Genomic DNA, 25137 nt, shown 5'->3' with positions numbered 1-25137 from the left:
AAACTAAGTTCTAGGAGACCAAAATGGCTCCAGGGAACCAGGAAACCCTGAAACCATAAGTCAGGGGTCACCAGAGAGACCTTTGTGATGGCAATGGGTAGCTTTGTATTTAAATTTGTGTCCCTTGCTGCAGGCAGCCAGGGAAACCGGTCAGAGTTTTGGTTACTTTACCTCCTTCAGGGTATTCCTGATAAAATTTTTGGTTAGGAGGACACAGGGCTTGGAGGCTCTCCCATTTTTATTGAAAAACATTTTTCAAAAAGTAAGTATATCGCTTATGACCTTAACACAGATACTTTCATTTTTCCTAAGCCTTACACAGGCATATATAATTTTTACACAGTAGAAGTTTGTGTCCATGCAATTATGTATTTTTTGTTTTTTGGCCACGCCGTGCGGCTTGCAGGATCTCAGTTCCCCAACCAGATATTGAACCCCAGCCCTGTCAGTGGAAGCCCGGAATCCTAACCACTAGGCCACAAGGGAACTCGATATATATATATATTTTTTTTTAATTAAATCAAGCATTAAATAGGAATGGGCATCCTTTGTGGTGCATACACTTAAAAGTGTCCCCACAAGTTTGATTATCTGGGTAGCTACCGTGAAAACTCAAAACAAGAGTTTTTTCTCAAGAGGCTGCCTTAGGAAGATGTCTGTGTATGCCCTGTGGGTTTATAGTTCTGCAGAGTGGTTCGGAAATATGTATGGGACCCCTGGAATTGTGAGCTATTTTCAGGAAGGGGCTGTGTGCGTCTTGGCAGGTACGTGGCCTGGAACTTCCATGAGCTGCAGCCTGGACGGTACAATTTCTCCGGGGACCATGATGTGGAACATTTCATTCAGCTGGCACATGAGCTGGGACTGCTGGTCATCCTGAGGCCTGGACCCTACATCTGTGCAGAGTGGGACATGGTGAGTGTGGCTAACCTGGCCTCGTCTGCCTGGTGCGTGGACAGACGGGGCTCTGGGGAAAAGGGAATGAAAGTGGTGTGGATAAGTCTCATTCCAGATAGCACGGGCCTGTAGCTAAGAAAGCCCAGGTGTCTTTTACTTTAGGTGGTGGCCAGGCAGAGAGGAACAGGGAGGGGTGAGAAGGCATGGGTCCTCCTCCTGGTGGTCACAGACAGAAGTCAGTTTCCTCATCTGTTAAGAGCAGTTCATAAAGTGGCCTCTGTCTGCCCCACAAGGTAGATATGAGGTTCAGTGGAGTAATCTATAGAAAAATCTTTGATTCTCAAAACACTGCATTCATGCAGAGTGATCTTATTTTTTATTATGTTTACAATCTCTAATTGCCCTGAAAGTTACAAACCAGAAAGCCTACCTCAAATACCCGTTCTCCATGACACATTTTTTCTTTACTCTCACTGCTAGTAGTATTAATAATTTCTATCTCCCCTAAGACCTTAAAGTGGTTTCTTTTTTTAATTTGTTTGCTTGTTTCCCCATCCTAGGGAGGATTACCTGCTTGGCTATTGGAGAAAAAATCTATTGTTCTCCGTTCTTCGGATCCAGGTGAGTTGTTAGAGATGTTGGAAGAGAATTTAAGAAAGTTCAGATACTTTATATCCAAAGGGTCAGATACAATATTTCAAAGGCTGGGATACTCCTGGGTGAATGCTTCTGAAAGTTTAGTAAAAGTGTGGGTGTCCATCATTCTCCACCAGACGCTGAATGTGTAGGAAAGAAGGATTGTTCGGACAACTCAACTAGATCTTGTCGATGCCTTGGTAACTCTTTGAGTTAGCACTGGGCCCTGTTTGCGGTTGACTGATTGACTTGAGTGCTTTCTCTGCCTCCATTCTCAGTCTGACTTGATGGGGATGACTCCCAGCTAACCAGACGGGCAGACGTAGCTTCTCTGGTGGCGTCACTGGATCTCTCTTCATCTACTTTTACAGAGTGATCTGTGAGTGATAGGTTTTTCCCCTTATCTAGCTATAAACCCTGACCGGTCTGCAGGCCCCAATTCGCTGTATTTATTTTTGCTGGCGTATGGTTGACTTACAGTGTGGTGGTATTTTCTGCTGTACAGCGCAGTGAATCACATATGCATATTTTTGAGATTCTTTTTCTATGTAGGTCACTGCAGGGGACTCAGTAGAGTTCCTAGCTGCTTTTCTGTCTTCTGAAGACTTCATTTCTCTTGGGGATGAAGCTGGTCATAAGAGCAGCTAACAATGATTAAATCTGCTGTATAAAAGGCTAGTACATTATGCTCTGTGTGGCTTTTCTTCTTAGCGTATTACCCACACGTTTTACACTCTTAGTATATTATTAGTATTTTCCCATGTACTAGCTCATTTAATACTTACAGCAGCTTTGTGAACTGCATACTTATCCCCGTTTGACAGTGTAAATGTATAGTTGATTAGAACTTAATTTTTTAAAAACTCAGCTGTGACAGAGAAGGACCCATCATTCAGTCATTCAACAAACACGGGCAGATGCCTCCTGTGCTGCAGGCTTGTGGCCCTAGCGGCAGGGGCCGATATCAGGCTGATCCTCTGAAGGCTCCGCTGAGCGGACAACTCCAGGCAGGACAGCTTTTATCAGACTTGCGGTGCACGTGACACCCCCGTTTCAGAAAGTAGTGGTTGAATCAGTCTGTTCGATCTCTGCTGCCAGCCCCAGGATAACAGGGTGCATGGTGCCTCTTTGTAGTAAAAAGGTCTGTGATGGTGTTAAACCTGGCTGTTTTCCAGATTACCTTGCGGCTGTGGACAAGTGGCTGGGGGTCCTTCTGCCCAAGATGAGACCCCTCCTCTATAAGAATGGAGGCCCGATTATAACAGTGCAGGTAATCATGGAGCCCGGGCTGGTAGGGGGAGATTTCCATTTATCCACACAGTATACGGGAGTGAAGCAGATGGGAGCCACATGTGACTCTTTCTTTCTTTCTTTTTTTCTTTTTAATTTTTAGAACTGAAGTGTAGTTGATTTGCTATGTTATGTAAGTTTCAGGTGTCCTGCAACATCATTCGGTTTTATATACAGATATAGATTCTTTTCCAATATAGGTTATTACAAGATGTTGAATATAGTTCCCTGGGCTCTACAGTAAGGTCCTTGCTGTTTATCTTCCTATGTCTATCTCTAAGAGGCAATGCCACAGACGGTACTTTGATTTAAATTGCATTTTGAGGGGGCTTTACCATTTTTGAATGCTCTCTGTGTGAGACTCTGTGCTGGCCGCCCTACAGATGCCATTCAGTTATCCCAGCCACCATCACCAAAGAGGTTAAGTGGCTTGGCCAAGGTCACGCAGCTGGCAGGTGGCAGTAAGGATTGCAGCCTGGCCCCTCTCTGCTCCCACAGCGCCTTCTGGCTGCAGGGACGCAGCCCGGACCGACCCGCTTTGGTGTCTGTATTGCCTCGGTCGTCGGTTCCCGTGGGTGTAGAAAGAGGATGCGGTGAGCTGGGGCCGCTGTGTTTTCTCCTCCCACTTCCTGCCCTCACCTTCCTTCTTCCATGTGTTTTTCCCTTTGCAGTGACTGGTAGAAGGAGGAGTCTGTCATGTGGCAAGGGTGTTCCAAGAGAAAGATCAGTTCACTTGACCTGCAGTGATTTTTGATATTTGTAAAATGACTTAGGTCAAACAAAACCATGTCTGTTGGTCATTTGCAAGGGTTCTCTTACTGCAGAGAGTATGTTATGTAAAACTGGCTGTGTCCCGGACCAGCATGGGATGTATGCAGTGCTCCCTAGGGGAATGTGGGCCAGCACTTGGAACCAGCACTGTTCACTGTTCGTAGGGATGGTCACTGTGGGGAAGGAGCCTGGCCCCTTCTGTGCACTTAAGACCCAGGCTGTAAGGGGCTCCGTGGCGGTCCAGTGGTTAGGACTCTGCACTGTCACTGCTGTGGCCTGGGTTCACCCCCTGGTCAGGGAATTAAGATCCCACAAGCTGTGTGGGATAGCCCCCCTCCCACCCAAAAAACAAACAAATATGCAGGTTGCAACAAGAGGGCTGGGCTGACCAGGGTGCCTGTTCTGACACTGCGTGGTAGAGAAAGGCCAGGCTGCTATTCCCAGAGGGATGTACTACTGGTAGCATTCACTGCCCCCAACCTGTCCTGAGTCTGTACCAGTTAAGCTTCAGTTCAGATCAGTTCAGTCGCTCAGTCATGTCCAACTCTTTGCGACCCCATGGACTGCAACACACCAGGCTTCCCTGTCCATCACCAACTTCTGGAGTTTACCCAAACTCATGTCCATCGAGTTGGTGATGCCATCCAGCCATCTCATCCTCTGTCGCCCCCTTCTCCTCCTGTCCCCAATCCCTCCCAGCATCAGAGTCTTTTCCAATGAGTCAACTCTTCGCATCAGGTGGCCAAAGTATTGGAGTTTCAGCTTCAGCATCAGTCCTTCCAATGAATACCCAGGACTGATCTCCTTTAGGATGGACTGGTTGGATCTCCTTGCAGTCCAAGGGACTCTCAAGAGTCTTCTCCAACACCACAGTTGAAAAGCATCAATTCTTCGGCACTCAGATTTCTTCACAGTCCAACTCTCACATCCATACATGACCACTGGAAAAACCATAGCCTTGACTGGATGGACCTTTTTTGGCAAAGTAATGTCTCTCCTTTGAATATGCTATCTAGGTTGGTCATAACTTTCCTTCCAAGGAGTAAGCTTCTTTTAATTTCATGGCTGCAATCACCATCTGCAGATGGGAATACCAGACCACCTAACCTGCCTCTTGAGAAACCTGTATGCAGGTCAGGAAGCAACAGTTAGAACTGGACATGGAACAACAGACTGGTTCCAAATAGGAAAAGGAGTACGTCAAGGCTGTATATTGTCACCCTGCTTATTTAACTTCTGTGCAGAGTACATCATGAGAAACGCTGGACTGGAAGAAGCACAAGCTGGAATCAAGATTGCCAGGAGAAATATCAATAACCTCAGATATGCAGATGACACCACCCTTATGGCAGAAAGTGAAGAGGAACTAAAAAGCCTCTTGATTAAAGTGAAAGAGGAGAGTGAAAAAGTTGGCTTAGAGCTCAACATTCAGAAAACGAAGATCATGGCATCTGGTCCCATCACTTCATGGGAAATAGATGGGGAAACAGTGGACACAGTTAAGCTTACAGGAGCCCATTTTCCTATATGACGATTTCAAGGCTGAAGCTGGATGTGTCTGCCTAGCTGGGTCTTCCTCCTTCCTCTTGATCTCAGGTTTTCCTCAGTTTCCATTGTTTTTTAGTTCGTTGTTGTTGTTGTTGTTTAGTTGTTTAGTTGCTTAGTCACGTCTGACTCTTTGTGACCCCATGGACTGTAGCCCACCAGGTTACCCCATGGACAGCCCACCTCTGTCCATGGGATTCTCCAGGCAAGAACACTGGAGTGGGTAGCCATTTCCCTCCTCCAGGGGATCTTCCCAACCCAGAGATCAAACCCACATCTCTTGCATCTGCAGCATTGACAGGCAGATTCTTTACCATTAAGCCACCTGGAAAGCCCTTTGCTTCTAAGTCACCTTTAAAAAAAAAATTTATATATTTACTTGGTTGTACTGGGTCTTAGTTGCAGCATGCAGGATCTTCAGTCGCAGCATGCTAACTCTTAGTTGGGACATGTGGGATCTAGTTCCCTGACCAGGGATCACACCCAGGGCCCTTGCATTGGGACTAAGGGGTCTTAGCCACTGGACCCCCAGGGAAGTCCCCCCTAAATCACTTTCAATTTTCGCTCACAAGTTTTCCGTATCTTTTGGTTATTGAAAGCCACTAAAATGTCATCCCTGGAGAAGGGAGTGGCAGTCTACTCCAGTATTCTTGCCTGGAGAATTCCATGGACAGAAGAGCCTGGCGGGCTACAGTCCATGGAGTAGCACAGAGTTGGACACGACTAAGTGACTAACACTTTCACTTTGACTTTCAAAATGTCATCAAATACAAACTCTGCACAGAAGAGCAAAGTTGACTGATTTAGAGGGCTGGACGGTGGGTGTGTTTCCTCCTGTATCCATCCCTCCAACCTCAGGTGACATGAACTTAACTCCGGGTCCTGCCAGGGAACTGAGTTTCCTCCTCTTTCTTCTCCCCACATCTCTCTCCATGCTCAAATCCCAGCTAATCTTTTTGCCCCTTGGTAATCAGGAATGGGGGCCTTCTACCCTACAACCTAATTTGTGGGGCACTCGTCATGAGGGATCCCCTCTGTTTATACCTGTTGTTTTGGAAGGTCAACAACTGAAAATGTCTTTGTTGCTTTATAGTAAATCCCCTACGTATGAACGAGTTTCATTCCAAGAACACGTTCCTAAATCTAATTTGTTCCTAAGTCCAACGAAGTTAGCCCAAGTACCCAACTAACACAACTGGCTGTATGGTACTGTACTATAATAAGTTTATAATACTTTCCACACAAATAATACATTAAAAAACAAACACAATAAAGGAAACATGTTCAACCTTACAGTACAGTGCCTAACAACTGGCACACGGGGGTTGGCATCAAGCGAACAGGCAAGAGGAGCAACTGACTGGAGAAGGGAGACGAGGTGGGAGATGGCGGAGCTGAAGAATTGTCAGCAATAGGGGACAGAGTACAGGCTTTGATTTCATCCATGCCTGATGTTGATGGTACGGGTTCTGGCTCCCTGCTGGATCAATTCTGTCTGTTGTCGTTCAGTTGCTCAGTCGTGTCCGACTCTCTGTGACCCCATGGACTACAGCACTCCAGGTTCCCTGTCTTTCACCATCTCTCGGGATTTGCTCAAAGTCATGTCCATGGTGTTGGTGATGCCACCCAGTGATCCCCTCCTCTGTCGCCTCCTTCTCCTCCCGCCTTCAATCTTTTCCAGCATCAGGATCTTTTCCAGTGAGTCGGCTCTTTGCATCAGGTGGCCAAAGTGTTGGCGCTTCGGTTTCAGCCTCAGTGCTTCCAGTGAATATTCTGGGTTGATTTCCTTTAGGATTGACTAGTTTGATCTTCATGCTGTCCAAGGGACTCTCAAGACTCTTCTTCAGGACCACAGTTTGAAAGCATCAGTTCTTTGGTACTTGGCCTTCTTTATGGTCCAACTCTCACATCCGTACATGACTACTGGAAAAAATCATAACTTTGACTATACAAACCATTGTCAGCAAAGTAATATCTCTGCTTTTCAATACTGTCTAGGTTTGTCATAGACAAACAATTCTGTCTTCCCTCTTGGAAAATGATCCAGTGATATCTAGGTCGTAGCCCTTTTGTTCTCATCATAGATGACAATGCTAGCACTGGATTGCATTCTGAACAGCTCCTGCAGCCTTTGTGAACTGTTCTACATTTGGGTCCCATGCCTTGAAAACTAAACAGTGGCTCCTCAAATAAAGCAAATGCCCTTGCCATTTCCCTGCATTGTGAATCTTTTCAGTTCTTCAGTTTCTTCATCTTTCTCTTGCTTCTCTTCATCCTTTCTCTGGGCACATTCACATCTTTGATAGTCCACAACTTGAAGGTTCGTATGTAGGGGACTTCGGAGCTTACAGGGTGAGATGATTATCCTAGAGCAAGTATCTGCACGCTGCGGTAGGGGCCCCCTGCCTGTTGTGGTAGATCAGTGCCATTGGCACACGGCTGTTTATGCACTGTCTAGGGTGCTCGGGCACCACAGTAACGTCCTCGAGTAGCTGAGACAGAGACTTACGGCCCAGAAGCCCCTGGTGTTTACTGTCTGGCCCTTAATTGAAGAAGTTAGCAGACTCCTGCTCCAGGAAAATCAGTGTTCCTCGGAATCTCACTTCGACTTCTTCTGTGTGTCTTTCAAGCCCTTTTCTGTATGTTTCTCCTCTCACCTGCCCCACCTCTCCTTTCCCCCCGCCTTGGCAATGATAGAGAACTTGAATATACGCTTTGTTGCCAGCATTTTGAGCCCTCACAAGGTGCCAGGTATCATGTATCGGCTCAGGGACTCCTCTTGCAGCCCAGTGGGGAAGGCACACCAGCCTCTGACAGACAGACAGATGGTTTACAGGTGGAGCCACATGGATGAGAAGAGGCAGAGCTGAGATTTGCACAAGGGCTCTTGGGCCTTTGATGTCTGTGCCTGTGACCGCAGCGCTGAGCTGCCTTGCCAATGTGGAGCTTTTCTCTCTTTCTCTAAAAAGCAAACCAAATTATGTGTATGCATGAATTACAATCCTGTTTAAAATACCCTCCTATATTTTACTGTAATATAATGATGTTAATGGATAAACGAGGCTTGAAAAAGTAAGTGAAGATCAACGATGTCAGCTTGGGCATGGCCAGAAAAGAACTCGGGGTGCAGAGGCTGTGAGCCCACTTTGTTGCTACAGCTGACCTTTAAGTTAGCTCTGAACTTCTTGGCAGCCAGATGATGAAGGAAGACACAGCCATATAAGTACCTGTTTTTTTCTTTTTGGCTGTGTTGTGCAGCCTGTGGGATCTTAGTTCCCCAACCAGGAATTGAACCTGTGCCCCCTGCATTGGGAGCACAGAGTCTTGAGCACGGGACCACCAGGGAGGTCCCTATAAATAGCTCTTAATTAAAAGGAGGAAAAAGAAAATGAGGAGGAATGTACCTTGCCAGTATTTACGGAGCTTTTCTTAAGATTTATTTCATTTATTTTCAAAGAGGCTGCTGATCAGGATCAGGTCATCAGGGTATCAGGATCAGTCTCCCAAGGAGCGTGTCCTGCTCTGAGTGGAAACACCTCCTTTTTCAGGATGGCTTCATGCCCTGTGAAGCCCTTGGTACTGGCTGCTACTGCCTGTTTTTCTTCTCCTTAAGAGCATTTAAAAGACAGTGTATTCTTTTGGCTGTGCTGGGTCTCTGTTGCCATGCACAGGCTCTCTCTGGCCGTGGCGCACAGGCTTCTCATCGCGGTGGCTTCTTTTCTTGCGGAGCGCAGGCTCGAGGGCACTCAGGCTTCAGGAGTGGTGGCCCATAGGCTTAGCTGCCTCATGCCGTGTGGAATATTTCCAGAATAGGGATTGAACCCATGTCTCCTGCTTTGGCAGGTAGATTCGTAACCACTGGACCACCAGGGAAGTCCCAGAACATTTTTATGTTATTTTATTTGCCGTACCTGGAGGCATATAGAATCCTATTTCTCCGACTAGGGCTTGAACCTGTGTCCCCTGCATTGGAAGCATGGAGTCTTACTCACTGGACCCCCCGGGAGGTCCCCGTTTTGCTGTTTGAACCCACACCATGACGGTATAGTCAGAGGGATTCTTGCTGAGAAAGCTGTCACGCGTTAAGCTTTTAGACAGTGACGGTGGTATTGGGTTCTTCTGCATCACTCCCCACCCCTCCCCACACCCCGACTGTGTCCACAGGCTTCCTGGAGCTGCCAGCAATTCTGCAAACAGCCTGCTCTCTGAGCAGCGCTCTCCACCTGTCTCGCCTCCTTGACCAGTGCCTTTCTGTCTAGAGCCGCCTCGGGTAACCCCTCCGGGGAAGCTCCGTTAACCTCCTCTCCCGGCTTCCCTCAGGCTGGACACCTGTTTTCTGGGGGCTCACGGTTTCTTTTTCTTTTAACTTTTTATTTTGGAGTTTAACAATTACTAGCAATGTTGTGATAGTTTCAAGTACACAGCAAAGGGACTCAGATATACATGGATCCATTCTCCCCCATTCTCCCCTGCCAGCCAGGCTGCCACATAACATTGAGCAGAGTTCCCTATGCTGTACAGCAGATTTTTCTTGGTTATCCGTTTTAAATATAGCCGTGTATACGTGCTAATTCCAGACTCCCTAACTATCCCTTCTTGGGGGCTCTCAGTTTCTTATGCTCATGTTCAAAGACAACGTATTCCTTGTATCACAGAAGTTTGTTTTGTGTTGTGTGCTGAAATTTTTATTGAATTTTAATTGAAATTTTTATGTTTGGGCAATTCTTAAATTTTTGTAAAATTGTGAGCTGTAACACACACATTAATGTGCAGTGAAGGAAGCATTGTAGAGAGAACAGCCACGACCACCCAAGATGGGAAATGCACACCAGAACCCTAGAAGCTTCCTGATAATGCTCTACTTTTTCTCACTGTCCTGACTTTCATGACCATCAGCTTCTTGATTTTTTTTACACTTCTACCAACCAACTATCCGCACACCCACACGTATAGTTTGGTTTTGACTGGTTTGGATTTTCTGTTCGGGAAGTTGTATTATATGTATTTTTTAGTGTCATGTTTCCTTCATTAAACTCTATACCTCTAAGATTTTTTTCTAATATTTATTTATTTATTCATTTGGCTGCATTGGGTCTTACTTGTGACTCACAGGCTTAGGTTTTTATGCTGAGTTGCTCTTTAGAAAATGAGTTTTGAGGATCAAGTGTAGGAGATATTTAGGGGGAGGGGACCCCTAAACCTCGTCATCTCAGAGAGGCTCGAGGAGTTTCTCCAAACCACAGTTTGCCTTAGAACGTTGGAGTCTTCTGATTTTTTTCCCCTCCTCTTTTTTAAACTTGCAGGTTGAAAATGAATATGGCAGCTACCTCTCCTGTGATTACGACTACTTGCGTTTCCTGCAGAAGCGTTTCCACGACCACCTGGGTGAGGATGTGCTTCTGTTCACCACGGACGGGGTGAATGAGAGGTTGCTGCAGTGTGGGGCGCTCCAGGGGCTCTACGCCACCGTGGACTTCAGCCCAGGTTGGTGTCTGCAGAAACCCAGCTCGGCGGGCGGATCTGGGCCTTCTACTCAGTCAATTGCTCTAAGCAGCTATTGTTTAAGTGGCATGGGCATATTGAATAGGATTTCCCAAATTTTCCTTTATTTGTAACGGTGAAATAGAATACTTGATAAAGCACCCTTGATGGCGGAGATGGTTTGATGTCAGCTGGGTTGGCCCTTAGGACACAGGCTCTGTTTCCAGCCCTGGCGAAGCTGGCTGCAGCCTGGAGTCCTGTTTTCTTAGGGTTTGCTGCCAGGGGTTCCCCTACCTGGAGGAGCACCACCTTTCAGGCTGTGTCTGGGATGTGCTGTTCTTGTCTGCACCTGCCCCCTCACCACCCCCATCCCCCCAAGTCGTGGCTGGATGCTTGGGCCGGGTTGAGGCCACTGTGAACTCTGAGGTCAGCTCTGGAGTGCAGAGAACATGCCTGGCACTTCCGTCTTCTTTCTGTATAACTCATAACACTGGGAACTGTGATGGGCCAGAGGTGGTTTGGTAGATGCTGCAAAGAATCGTCTTTCCTGACGCATTCATGCTGCGTGAGCCACTGAGGTTCTGCCCATGAAGGCATGGCTGGGGTGCTCAGGTGCAACGACATTAAGAGGTCTTCACGTGGGTTCAGAGCGGCTTTTATAAAAGGCATCACGGCTAAGTGCAATGTGATCCTGAAAAGGGTCCTGGACTTTTTTTTCTGTTTGTTTTGGTTGTTGTTATTATGAAGGACATTATTGAGACAATTGAAATCTTTGAATAAAGCCTTTAGATAATGATATTCTATCCATGGAATTTCCTATTTTTTTTTTGTATCATTGTGTTGTATTTAAAGAATGCTCTTGCTCTTTAGGGGATACATGCTGAAGTATTTAGGGGTAAAGGACCATCCTGTCTACAACTTATTCTCAAATGGCTCAGAAAAAAAAAATGTGCATATTTATATAGAGAGGAAAAAACCAATGAATGTGGTAAAATGTTAACAATTGGGGAACCTGGGTGAAGGGAAAATAAGTTCTTTGTATTATTCTCACAGTTTTCCTATAAATTTGGAATGATTTCAAAATAAAACGTTACCCCACTCGCCCAGAAGACCAGCTCTTCAAGTAGCATAAAGACCCCACTGTTGTCCTGTCTGAGGGAGAAGACACACATCCAGCATTGCCTTCTGTAGAGAAGGATGTTCAGACTGAAGTTGCATTTTTTTAAAAATTCTTCTCTGCTACGAACAAAGAGATAACTGGCTCCGAGTGAACTGAGTGTTTCTAGAAACATGGTACATTGCTCAGATCAATTGGTGATGAAGTAAGTCATCTACAAAGGGCTGCACAGGAAGTGGCATGCTGGTTTCCTCCTGTTTTGGCACATTTCCTAACACAGCGATGAAAAAGCACAGCACTTTTCTGTTGGGAGGAACAAATTGAGGATTATCACAAGTTAGTTATGTTATTTGTATGTGGGGTGACAGCATGGTTGCTACCACTGTGGGTTCAAGGACAGACACTCAAGGCCAGTGTGCCTGGGGCAGGGGGGATGGTGGCAGCTTCATTTCCTGGAGTGGGAGAGGAGCAGTGCCTGGGGTCAGATCCCAGGAGAGGCTCTTGAGAGCAGGTTTCAAGATCTGAAGCCAAAAAAAAAAAAAAACAAAACCAAGTAATCCAATTAAGAAATGGAGAAGAGTTCTAAATAGACATCTTTCCAAAGAGGACATGCAAATGGTCAAAAGCACATGAAAAGAGGTTCAACATCACTAATATTAACAATTACAGAAATGTAAGTCAAAACTACCATGAAGTATCACCTCACACCAATCAGAGTGGCCATCATCTAAAATTTACAAGCAGTAGATGCTGAGAAGGTGTGGAGCAAAGGGAATCCTCTTACACTGTTGGTGGGAATGTAAGTTGGTAACAGCCATTATGGAGAACAGTATAGAGGTTCCTTAAAAACTAAAACTACCATACGATCCAGCAATCCCACTCCTGAGGTTAGAGCAAAAGAAAACTAGAATTCAAAAAGATGCATGCGCCCCCAGCATGAAGCTCAGCACTGTCTACAATAGCCAGGACACAGGAGCAACCTAAATGCCCATCAGCAGAGGAATGGATAAAGTAGACGTAGTGCACACGTGCAGTGGGATATTAGCCATAAAAGAGTGAAATAATGCCATATGCAGCAACGTGGATGAACCCAGAGATTGTCATACTGAGTGAAGTAAGTCAGGTTCAGAGAGACAGATGGCACATGATATCACTTATATGTGGAATCTAAAAAAAAGGGGGGGTATAAATGAACTTACAAAAGAGGAATAGAGTCACAAATGCAGAAATCAAACAGGGTTATCAGGGGATAAGGCGGGAGGAGGGATATGCAAGAAAAGAACCTAAAAAAAAAAATAAGAGAGTAGATATATGTATATGTGTAACTGATTCGCTTTGCTGTATACCTGAAACTGTCAAAACACTGTAAATCAACTATACTCCAATAAAAATTTTTAAAAAAAGATCTAGAAACCACCTAATGCTTAGTTAATATTGAGAAATTTACAGCCATAAAGGAAATGAAATTCCACTCTTTCTTGATCATCGCTTTCTCTCCTGAGAGCTAGCCTCGCAGAGAAGCCCAAGACTTGTCCGACGGCAAGGGGTTATTTGGAGACTGGGCTGGTGTGCTTGCACCCTGGGACACCTGCTGCAGGACCTGGACAGTGCAGGGTGGGCCAGGGTGTCCTCGACTCTGGCTGGAGAGACGCTGTTCGTGCTCATTACTTCTCTGTGGAGAAACCCTTTCTCTTTTTAGAGGAGGTGGGGAGAACAGAAGATGTGGGATGCAAGATGAGACATAGACATCCTAATGGAACACTTCAAAAGACAAAAATTGAGCACAAGTGGTCTGGAGTGGCTTGAGATGTACAAATTAAAATACAGAGTGTACTCTGTGACTCAGGATAGATGTAATTAGAGCACAGTGTGTCCCTTTGATTTGTTAATTTGTTGTTGTTCAGTTGCTCAGTCATGTCCCACTCTTTACGACCCCATGGACTGCAGCACACCAGGCCTCCCTGTTCCTCACCATCTCCCGGACCTTGCTCAAGTGTCTGTCCATTGAGTCGGTGATGCCATCCAACCATCTCATCCTCTGTCGTCCCTTCTCTTCCTGCCTTCAATCTTTCCCAACATTAGGGTCTTTTCCAATGAGTCAGTTCCAAAGGACTGGAGTGGCCAGTGGCCAAAGGACTGGAGCTTCAGCTTCAGCATCAGTCCTTCCAATGAATATTCAGGACTGATCTCCTTTAGGATGGACTGGTTGGATCTCCTTGCAGTCCAAGGGACGCTCAAGAGTCTTCTCCAACACCATAGTTCGAAACCATCAATTCTTTGGTGCTCAGTTTTCTTTATGGTCCAACTCTCACATCCATCCATGACTACTGGAAAAACCATAACTTTGACTAGACAGACCTTTGGCAGCAAAGTAACGTCTCTGCTTTTTAATATGCTGTCTAGGTTGGTCAACTTTTCTTCCAAGGATCAAGCATCTTTTCATTTCATGGTGGCAGTCACTATGTGCAGTGATTTTGGAGCCCAAAAAATAAAGTCAGCCACTGTTTCCACTGTTTCCCCATCTATTTGCCATGAAGTGATAGGACCAGATGCTGTGATCTTAGTTTTTTGAATGTTGAGTTTTAAACCAGCTTTTTCACTCTCCTCTTTCACTTTCATCAAGAGGCTCTTTAGTTCTTCACTTTCTGCCATAAGGGTGGTGTCATCTGCATATCTGAGGTTATTGATATTTCTCCTGGCAATCTTGATTCCAGCTTGTGTTTCTTCCAGTCCAGCGTTTCTCATGATGTACTCTGCATATAAGTTAAATAAGCAGGGTGACAATATACAGCCTTGACGTACTCCTTTCCCAATTTGGAACCAGCCTGTTGTTCCATGTCTGGTTCTAATTTGGGCACTGTGATGCATATGGTGCTGTGGAGGCTACCAGGAAGTATGTTCAAAGCAGGGTCGTTGTGTAGGGAGCAGCTCAGTCAACCAGATACCTGAGTGAAGAGAGCTGCACACCAGCCATGTGTCTAGGCTCTGGGGCCACAGAGGAAGCACAAGGCCTGTGTCATGATCTCCCAGAGGAATGCAGTCAGGAGAGGCCCAGACACTGTTCACAAAGGAAACATCATTCTGTGGTCTCCACAGTCTATCAAATGTATGGTCTGAGTCCCCACCTGAAGCAGTCCTCACCTGAGGCTGGCTTGGAGGTGTGCAGGCCCATGGGGGTATGAGGGAGGGCAGGGAACCTGAGGCTCAAGTCCTGCAAAGGAATCTGTTTTGTTTTTTTTTTTTCATTTTATTAATTTATTTTCAACTGTGCTGGGTCTTCGTTGCTGCACATGGGCTTTCTCTGGTTGCAGCAAGCGGGGGCCCCTGTTCGTTGTGGTACCCGGGCTTCTCATTGAGTGGCTTCTCCTGTTGTGGGCTCTAGGTGCATGGGCTTCAGGAGTGGCAGCACATGGGCTCAGTAGGTGTGGCACAGGGACTTAGTAGCTCTGCCTCATGTGGGATCTGCCCAGACCTGGGATCGAACCCATGTTCCCTGTATTAGCAGGTGGATGCTTATCCAGTGTGCCACCAGGGAAAGTCCTCTTTTTTAAGAAATGAATTTATTATATACTTGGCTGCACCAGGTCTTAGCTGCAGCCCTCAGGATCTTTCGTTGTGGAGCACAGATTCTCTGTGGTGTGCATGGGCTCAGCTGCTCTTCTGCACGTGGGATCTTAGTTCCCCAACGAGGGGTCAAACCCATGTCCCCTGCATCGGCAGGTGGAAGTCCCTGCAAGGCCGATTCTTAACTACTGGACCCACTTCCTTTGGGAAGTCTCCAAAGGAATCTTTTTTCTTGAACTTGTCACTCCCACGGCTGACCTCTCTCCTCTTTCTCGTTCAGGTACCAACCTCACCGCTGCTTTCATGCTCCAGAGGAAATTTGAACCCACAGGACCCCTGGTAAGAGTCAGGGGTGAGGCATGGGGAGACCACTTGGTTGTACAGACTTCTTTTCTGCTCTTGGGGGAGAGTGATGAGGTGCTGTGAAGGGTGGGAGTGGATTCTTGGTTTCTGGGTCTGGGGTCAGAACTGATGGGGCTGTAGAGACCACCTTCTGGACGCATGGGCAACAGCTGAAGCAGTACTACTGCTCAAGACTAAGGCTCTGCACTGGACGGGGGACTAAGCCCATGTGCTGCAACTAGAGAAGCCTGCTCGCCTCAGTGAAGACCCAGTGCAGCCAAATCATTAAAGAAAGAAAGAAAAAGAAATACAATTGATTTTTTTTTAATGCAAAAAAAAAAAAAGCAGAGCTTAATGAGGCGGGATGTTCACCATGGTCCCCATTCTGCCCCCTCCAGAATGGATCCTAGTTCTCCTACCAGGGATCAAACCCACATCCCCTGGATTGCAAGGCGGATTCTTAACCATTGGGCCACCAGGGAAGTCCCAGGCTCTGCACCCTGGCATAGCTCGTCACCTTTGATCCTCATGGCAGCTCTCATAAGTGGTGTTATGAGAGCTCGTTCTTTTCAGTGAGACTCAGACTATGTCACTTGCCCATGCCTGTATAGCTGGTGAGTGGCAGGGCCAGGATCTGAGCTCAGGTCTGTGTTTCTTGAGAGCTCTTTGTGACAGAGCTGCTCTGCCTTCAATCTACTTAGAAATCACATAGGAGTCTTGTGAAAATGCAGACACTGATTTACTGGGTCTGGGGAAGGGGCACTGAGTTTCTGACAAGCAGCCAGGAGATGTGGGGATGTAGGGTTGCTGACCGCTCTGGGAGTTGCAGGGCTCTGTGGCATCTCCGTAGACGGCTGGGAGGCAGAGACGGCAATGAGGTCCTGGCAGGGGTGCTCAGCCCATCAATGAATGTGTCCCTCTCTCCGCTTCCCTTCCCCCCGCAGTTGTTGTTGTTACTTGGCCCCACGTAAGGGGTGTCTTCCCCGCAGCAGGTCAGGCTGCCCTGCCTGTGCACCCACCTTTGTACAAAGCAGCCTTTTCTGAACCTGGCCTCTGCTTCCTGAGTCATGCAGAACCCATGTTCACAGACACTGAGTGGAGCTGTTTCCTGCAGCCTGAGACAAGAAGTCCCCAGAACACACCCAGATTTCTCTTTTCTTCTGTAGACAAGGGCGTGGCAGGGTCATGCCCAACAGAAACACCAAGCGCTAGAATATTTGGACAATATTTCTACAACACATTAAGTCAGTCTGAGATCTAAAGAATGTCTGTATGTCACTTTGCTGTACAGCAGAGATTGGCACAACATTGTAAATCAACTATTCTTCAATTAAAATAAGTCAACCTGAGATCTGAAAATCTGGATTCACACAAAGGGTGAATTTGGTGCTAATGATTTCATAAACATATTTTGTCATCTGACTCTTTTGCCCAACAAACTTTCCTCCTGTATTCAAACTGGGGATTGGTTAATAAGATTTTGATGCAGGTACAGCTTTTCAGGAACACCTGCTTTGTCCACACCTGAGACCTGAGCTTAGGCAATGCTATTATGAAATGTCCTCATTGGTCCCCCAGTTCCCAGCAAAGCAGTGAATGTCAGCTGCCCCCTCTTCCTGTTCTTCAGTGGATAACCTAGGGCAGTAGTTACTGGGAAGCCCAGCGTGTGAAGGTTTAAGTCTGTCCTAAGCTCCATATCCCTTTCTTTTTAGGTCAATTCTGAATTCTACACCGGATGGTTAGATCACTGGGGCCAGCGTCATTCCACAGTCAGCTCCAAAGCAGTGGCTTTCACCCTTCATGATATGCTTGCTCTCGGGGCAAATGTAAACATGTGAGTGTTAATTTTTGGAGGGAAGGGAGTCCTCTGTAGCTGTGGGCTCATGATGAAGCTGTGGGCTCATGGTGAAGCTGTGGGCTCATGATGAGCTGTGGGCTCATCTGTTCTCTTGTTTCCTTGTAGGTACATGTTTATAGGTGGCACCAATTTTGCCTATTGGAACGGTAAGAGCGATTTAACATTTGTTTGTAGAATCTAATGGTAGAATGTTTCTGGTGCTTGATTTTGTCCATACCATGGCCATTGGTGATTCTTCTGTCTTGGTTTGTCTTCTCCTAAATTTTCTAATATGTAAGATTGCCTATATAATATTAAAAACTCACTTTCATCTTTTATTTATTAGGAAGAGAGAAATGTTGAATTTACTTTTCTATTGAGAATAATTTTTTAAAATTGAGTATGCAGGTGTCATGAAATAATCAGTGTTATATGAATGAGTAGCATTAGGCTGCTTCTGAATTACCCTTCTATACTTGTTTTAGATGTTCAAAAGTTACTTTCGACAATTTACTTCAACATTTCAATTTAATTTACAAATGTGTAAGAATCATAGAAGTGGAATTTTTTTCCCTATGTAAATTTTAATTTTTCTAGGTTTTCTTTATTTTCTTAATTTTATTGAAGTATAGTTGCTTTACAGTGTATTTCAGGTATACAGCAAAGTGATTCAGATATATAGATAGATAGATATAGATACAGATATATATATTTCTTTTTCAGACTCTTTTCCCTAATATGTTACTATAAGATATCGAGTCTCTGGCTATACAGTAGGTCAAAAAATCATTTTTCTTTTATTTGGTCACACTTTATGGCATGTGAGATCTTAGTTCCTTGACCAGGGATCAAACACATATCCCGTGCATTGGAAGCATGGAGTCTTAACCACTGGACTGCCAGAGAATTCCTACAAAATCATTTTTCTTTAAAAAAACGTTAAGGGCTGTAGGTTGTGCATTTAGAAACTATTGTTTAAAATCAAGCTAACTGGGCAAGTCGTAGTCTCTGGCTATAACTTGTTCATATATTCTGGTCTTTTTTCTCTTTCTTTTTTAAAAAACATTTTGTTGAGGCATAATTCACATACCCTAAAGCTGATGATTTTTAAAATATATGATCTAGTGGTGTTTAGTTTAGCACAAACTTGTGCAGCCATTACCACCATCTAATTCCAAAACATTTTCATTACCCCCCAAAGAAACCTCATACCCAAGAAGTGCCCCACTGCCCTTCTCCCAGCTCTTGGCCACCACTCTTTGTCTGTTCTGGACACTTAGTACAAGTAGAACCACACAATATATGGTCTTTTGTGTCTAATTTCTTTCATTCAGCATAATCTTCTCAAGGTTCATCCATATTATAGTGGGTGTCAGCACTTCATTCTTTCTTATAGAGAAATAATACTCTATTATGCAGATATACTACATTCAGTTTCTCCATTCATCAGTGATGGACATGTGGGTTGTCTCACCTCTTTTGGCCATTATGAATAATGTTGCTATGCACATTGACGTGTAAGTATTTGTTTGAGTCTCTGTTTCAGTTCTTCTGACTGCACACCTAGGATTGGAATTGCTGGTTCACATGGTAACTAACTCTATTTTTAGAGTTAGAGGAACTGCCACAGTTTTTTTCCAAAGCAAATACACCATTCCTGTATTTCCTATGTGGTCTTTTTTTTTTTTTTTTGGCCACACTACTTGGCATGTGGGATCTTAGTTCCCTGACCAGGGATTGAACCCTCGCCCCCTGCAGTGGAAGCAGAGTCTTAACCACTGGACCATCAGGAAGTCCCTCCATGGTCTTTTTTGGGGGTAGGAAAAATCATGATAAAATTCTCTGAGTTTACTTGGTCTGATAACCCCTTAGTGCTTTGCTGCTGATCCTGGGCCCAGAAACCTGTGTGTCTACCATGGACCTGTTTTTTAGCCACAGAGGAGGTCATAAACAAGATCACAGCTGCAAGGTTAACATTCGGACGTGTGAGTCGTGCCATAGGCCTGGCCACTGCTGGCTGTGAGATGTCTGGGGGCTTTGTTGGGAGCTTCAGATGCCCTGCGGATCCAGTGCAGGGATATCTGCTGGGGTTGCTGAGAGAGTAAATGGGGAAAGTCCTTTGTAGACACCAAGGTGCTTAGTGAGGGCCACCTGCAGGAAGAAACCTTGCATCTGGAGGGCCACCTCTGTGTCACTTAACAGTTGGCTGTAATGTGCTTCTTTATTCACCACCTCCACAAATCCATGAGAACTTCTCACAGGAGAAGGCCTTCTGTAGTAACTAGCGGCATGGTTTTGTCTTCCAGGAGCCAACATACCCTACCAACCACAGCCCACCAGCTACGACTATGATGCCCCCCTGAGCGAGGCCGGGGACCTCACTGAGAAGTATTTTGCTCTGCGGGATATTATTCAGAAGGTGAGTGCTTTGTACATGCTCCAGGGGCTGGTCTTGGACCAAGCCTGCCTGGGACTCAGGATGCTCTGTAGACATCTTCCTGCAGCCTTTGTGTGTAAAAGGATGGATGAACGGAGGCATCAGCTAGACTTGACCTCAAGTCCTGGCCCCACCCAGTTAAGAGGGAGCCTGTCAGCAAGTCAGGCCACAGCACGCGGTTGTGTTGTAAAGATTAGAGAGAACATAGGTAAAGCCTCGGGACTAGCCCTTGCACATACGCTGTCCAGTAAGTGTTAGCCATTACTATTATTTATACTAAAGGTATAAATGTGTGTCCACATAAATAGCTGAAGTGTGCGGGAGAGAAAATCTATGGGCATCGTGAACACAGGGCAAGTGTGAGCTGTCAGCAGAGCTTCATTTTTCTGCTTTGGAGCAAGTGATTGCTGTTTCCTCCTGGCCTGACACCTGAACACTTAGTCCTGCTAGCGTTGTGACCTTTTGAAGCATCTAACGCACCCAGGTGGGGTTTCCTGTCTCTGTGTGGCTTTTAAAAAAAAACCCACAGTTTTTCTGCTCAGTCACCTGCGTTTTGAAGTTAAAAAACAAAGGTTTTCTGCCTATAAATGGTATAAACTTTTTTTTTGTTTTCAACATAGTCTCAATTTATGCCTAAGTGTTAACGTTAATATTATGAAATACTTTAAGCCTATTAAAAAGTAGAGTCAATACCTAACTACTCAGGGTTTGTTCATTTCATCTGCATTTTCAGATGTGTGGTTAGAATGTTGCTCGTGTAATTTTTATTGTGGGTTTAATCTCTAGAATTTAGAGTGATGACTCCCAAGTTCTGTCTTGTACATTTGTTCTCCATTTCAAAGCTCTCTGTTCCTATCTTTATTGTTTCCTTCCTTTATTTGAAGCTTAGCTTTTTAAACCAGACTTTGTTCTTTTGTAATATAAATACTCAAGTCTGTACCTTTCCTTCAAGTACTGCTATGGCTCCATCTCGTAAGTCTTGATATATAATATATTTATTATTATTTGCTTTTAAACATGCTTATTTTGACTTCTCTTTGGCCCTTCAAATGTTCAGAAGTGAGGTTTTAAAATATTAAACACAAGTATTTTTCTAGTCTGATGGTTTCTCACATAGCTGCATTCTGGTTAGAGAATGTTTTGAGTATAATACCAATCCCTTGAAATTTATTGAACCTCCTCATACAGCCTGGCTTATACCAATATGAACAAATACTCCATATATTCTTGAAAAGACCGCATGTTTTATAACTGTTGGCTATAATCTGTATACATGTTCATTTGATTAAGCTTATTAATGGTGCTATTGATATCTTTTATGTCCTTCCTAATTTTTGTTAATTTATTCTATTAGTTATTGAGAGAGTTGTGTTTATATATTTCTCCTTGTAGTTCTGTCAGTTTTTGAGGCCATATTATTAGAATGCAAATTGAGAATTAAATCTTTTTGTATCATATGGAAACTATCTCTGATAATGATTTTTGCCTTAGAATCTGTTATGTCTGATACTAATATACTTACCTGCATTCTTTTATCTGGTGTATCTTTTACCTGGTGTATCTTTGTACCTGTGAAAAATATCCTTCTATATCCTTTCTTAAAAATCATCCCCAAAACCTCTGTCCCAAAACAGAAACAAACTCACAGACATAGAGAACAGACTTGCGGCTGCCAAGGGAGAGAGGGACGGATTGGGAGCGTGGGGTTAGCAGAGAGAAACTGTTGTACATAGCGTGGATAAACAGCAAGGTCTTCCTTTCTTACTGTAGAGCACAGGGAACGAGATTTAATATCTTTGTAACAAACCATAATGAAAAATAATGTATGAGTGTATAACTGACTTGGTTGTGCAGCAGAAGTTAACACAACACTGTAAATCAACTTTACTTCAATAACAATAAAATAAAAACATACATCCTTTGTAAACAGGATATAGCTGGATTTTTTAAAAAATCTCGTTTGGACATTTTGTCTTTTAACTGGTGCACCTGCTCATCATCATTCATTATAATTCTTGATACACTTCGATTCATTTCAGCCATCTTGTAATTATGTACTTGCCTACCGTTTCTGTTTCGTCTTCCTTTCTTACTTTCTTTTGAACTGTTTATTTTTGTTTTCTTATATCACCACCCCCTCCACACCCTAATTTGGATGTTATCGTCTGTATTTTCGTTTCTTTAGGGGTTACCTGATGAAGTGTGAAGTATGCGCACCCCACCCTCCCCAGAAAAGCACAGCTCTTTAATGTAGAGCTCAGTGAATTTATAAAACACAGACTCCTGGAACCAACACACAGCCCCTCAGAAGCTTCCCTCATGTTCCTTCTAATTACTGACTTTCCCCTGACCTTGATCACCACAAGTTAGCTGTGCTTGTTTTTTGACTTTATATAGATGGGTTCATACAATATGCACTCCTTTATATCTGGCTTTCAAAAAACTTTAACATTCAGTTTGAATTTATAATAATTTAAAATTAATCTATATCTTTACTTCCTTCCTATAACCAGAACTTTATCTCACGTTAACTTCAATTACATCCCTCCTGACTTACATGCTCTGGATGGCGTGTATTTTAGTAGTGGGCTAGTTGTGGATGTGAATCTTCAAAAGAGATTTGTTTTCTCCCCAGTTTATCGCTATGCAACAAATTACCCACAAACTTAGTGGCTTAAAACAACAGATGTTAGGAGTTCCCTGGTTACCTGCTGGTTAGGATTCTGGGCTTCCAGTGTCATGGCCCAGGTTCAGTCCCTAGTTGGTGAATCCCACAAGCTTCGTGGCATGGTCAAATATATATATGATCTCACAGTTTCTGACAGTGAAGGATATAGGGTGGCTTAGCTGTATGTTCTAGCTCATGAATTCTCCTGAGGCTGCAGTGAAAGCTGTTGGCCAAGCAGCAGACTCTAAAGACTTGCGTGGGGCTAAAGGATCCATTTCTCTCTTTCTTTTTTTTTAAATTGAAGTATAGTTGATTTACAATATTATGTTAGTTTCCCGTGTACAACAAAGTGTACAGTTATACATACATACACATATTCTTTTCCATTATGGTTTATTACAGGATACTGAACATAGTTCCCGGTGCTATTTATCTATTATATATATATCAGTTCAGTTCAGTTCAGTCACTCAGTCATGTCCGACTCTTTGCAACCCCATGAATCACAGCACGCCAGGCCTCCCTGTCCATCACCAACTCCTGGACTCCTGACTCACGTCCATCAAGTCAGTGATGCCATCCAGCTATCTCATCCTCTGTCATCCCCTTCTCCTCCTGCCCCCAATCCCTCCCAGCATCAGAGTCTTTTCCAATGAGTCAGCTCTTCGCATGAGGTGACCAAAGTACTGGAGTTGCAGCTTCAGCATCATTCCCTTCAAAGAAATCCCAGAGCTGATCTCCTTCAGAATGGACTGGTTGTATCTCCTCGCAGTCCAAGGGACTCTCAAGAGTCTTCTCCAACACCACAGTTCAAAAGCATCAATTCTTCGGTGCTCAGCCTTCTTCACAGTCCAACTCTCACATCCATACATGACCACAGGAAAAACCATAGCCTTGACTAGACGGACCTTAGTTGGCAAAGTAATGTCTCTGCTTTTGAATATGCTGTTAGGTTGGTCATAACTTAGTAGTGTGTATATGTAATCCCAAACTCCTAATTTATCCCTCCCCCGCCTTTTTTCCCCTTTGGTAACCATAAATTTGTTTTCTTTTAACTTGTGTTATTTACTTTGGGCTGCCCTGGGCCTTCTTCGCTGCGTGAGGCTTTCTCCGGCTGTGGCGAGCGGGGACTGCCCTCCGCTGTGGTGCGCAGGCTTCTCACTGTGGTGGCTTCGCTCGTCGTGGAGCACAGGCTTCAGCAGTTGTGACTCTTGGCTCTAGAGAGTGGGCTCAGTGGTTGTGGCGCCTGAGCTTAGTTGCTCCAAGGCATGTGGGGTCTTCCTGGACCAGGTATCCAACCCATGTCCTCTGCATTGGCCAGCAGATTCCTAACTGCTAGACCACCAGGGAAGTCCCCGTAAGTTTGTTTTCTATGTCAGTGAGTCTGTTTCTGTTTTGTAAATTAGTTCATCTGTACCAATTTTTAGATCTCACATATAAGTGATATTATATGGCATTTCTCTTTCTCTTTCCATTTCGTGTAGAATGATAATCTGTAGGTCCATCCTACAAAATGGCATAATTTTATGCTTCCTTATGGCTTAGTAATAGTCCATTGTATATCCGTACCACATCTTCTTTATCCATTCATCTGTCAGTGGGCATTTAGGTTGCTTCCATGTCTTGGCTACTGTGAACAGAGCTGCTACAAACACTGGGGTGCCTGTGTCTTTTTGAATTACAGATATGTTCTTAGGAGTGGGATTGCAGGATCATATAGCAGCTCTATCTTTAGTTTTTTGAGGAACCTCCATGGAGACATAGTGGCTGCAACTACTTACATTGCCAGCAGCTCCACTTTGAAAGGTCCCTCTCACACGGCTAAGGGCAGGTCACTAAAGTTCCTTGCCATGTAGGACTCTCCATGAGGTGGCTCACGATGTGCCTTCCCCCACAGTGAAAGGTCTGTGGGAGAGCGGGCACCTCCAGATGAGAGTTGCGGTCTTTTTAAAAAAAATTTTTTAATTTATTTAAAAAAATGGTATCTTATTTCTCAACCAGGGATTGAACCCATGCCCTCTGCAGTGGAAGCATGGAGTCTTAACCAGTGGACTCCCAGGGAATCACTGAATCACTGAACTCCCAGGGAATCACTGAATCACTGAACTCCCAAAGTTGCAGTCTTTGAATTACCTAAACAAAGAATGACATTCCATCCCTTTTCCACATTCTTTCCTCCAGAAGCCAGTTACTAAGTCTGGGCCATCTTCACGGGGCCTAAGTTCCACTTATTGAGGGGAAGAGGATCAGAGAATTTGTGGGCATATTATTAAAACCGTCGCATCCCCCTACAGTCAGGGCCAGACTTGTCGCAGTCAACACTCATTGTAACCACGGGTAACTTTTGGTTATGCTGCTAGTCCAACAGGTTCATTTATTTCCTTTAAGGGTCTTTTTATTTATAGAGGTTGTTTTTTCCCTTTTTGACCTAATTTTGTTTAATTATATAAAATTACCAAATATCAGTATCTTTAAATGTTTCCTCTATGACTGTTAAGATTTTCAAGAAAGATGTCTTCTGATTTTCTGCCTGGAGTAAGCTGCTGGCTGCC

General features: G+C 44.5%; 1 protein-coding gene across 2 annotated transcripts in view; it reads left to right on the top strand.

The window, feature by feature from the left end:
• Positions 1–25137, top strand: part of GLB1 (galactosidase beta 1) — a 103558-nt gene that overhangs the window by 28032 nt on the left and 50389 nt on the right. For both annotated transcript variants that reach the window (XM_086365684.1, XM_086365685.1), the window contains exons 3-10: positions 765–915; positions 1458–1518; positions 2709–2803; positions 10443–10623; positions 15582–15640; positions 17356–17477; positions 17607–17647; positions 19787–19899. In XM_086365684.1, the coding sequence (XP_086221810.1) occupies positions 765–915; positions 1458–1518; positions 2709–2803; positions 10443–10623; positions 15582–15640; positions 17356–17477; positions 17607–17647; positions 19787–19899 (823 nt within the window). The remainder of the gene's footprint in view (positions 1–764; positions 916–1457; positions 1519–2708; positions 2804–10442; positions 10624–15581; positions 15641–17355; positions 17478–17606; positions 17648–19786; positions 19900–25137) is intronic.

Source organism: Bos grunniens, chromosome 22 (genome assembly GCF_055505025.1).
Source record: "Bos grunniens cultivar Pamir isolate PY7600 chromosome 22, Bosgru_T2T1.0, whole genome shotgun sequence".
Lineage (NCBI taxonomy): Eukaryota > Metazoa > Chordata > Mammalia > Artiodactyla > Bovidae > Bos > Bos grunniens.
This window is presented reverse-complemented; position numbering and strand designations above follow the sequence as displayed.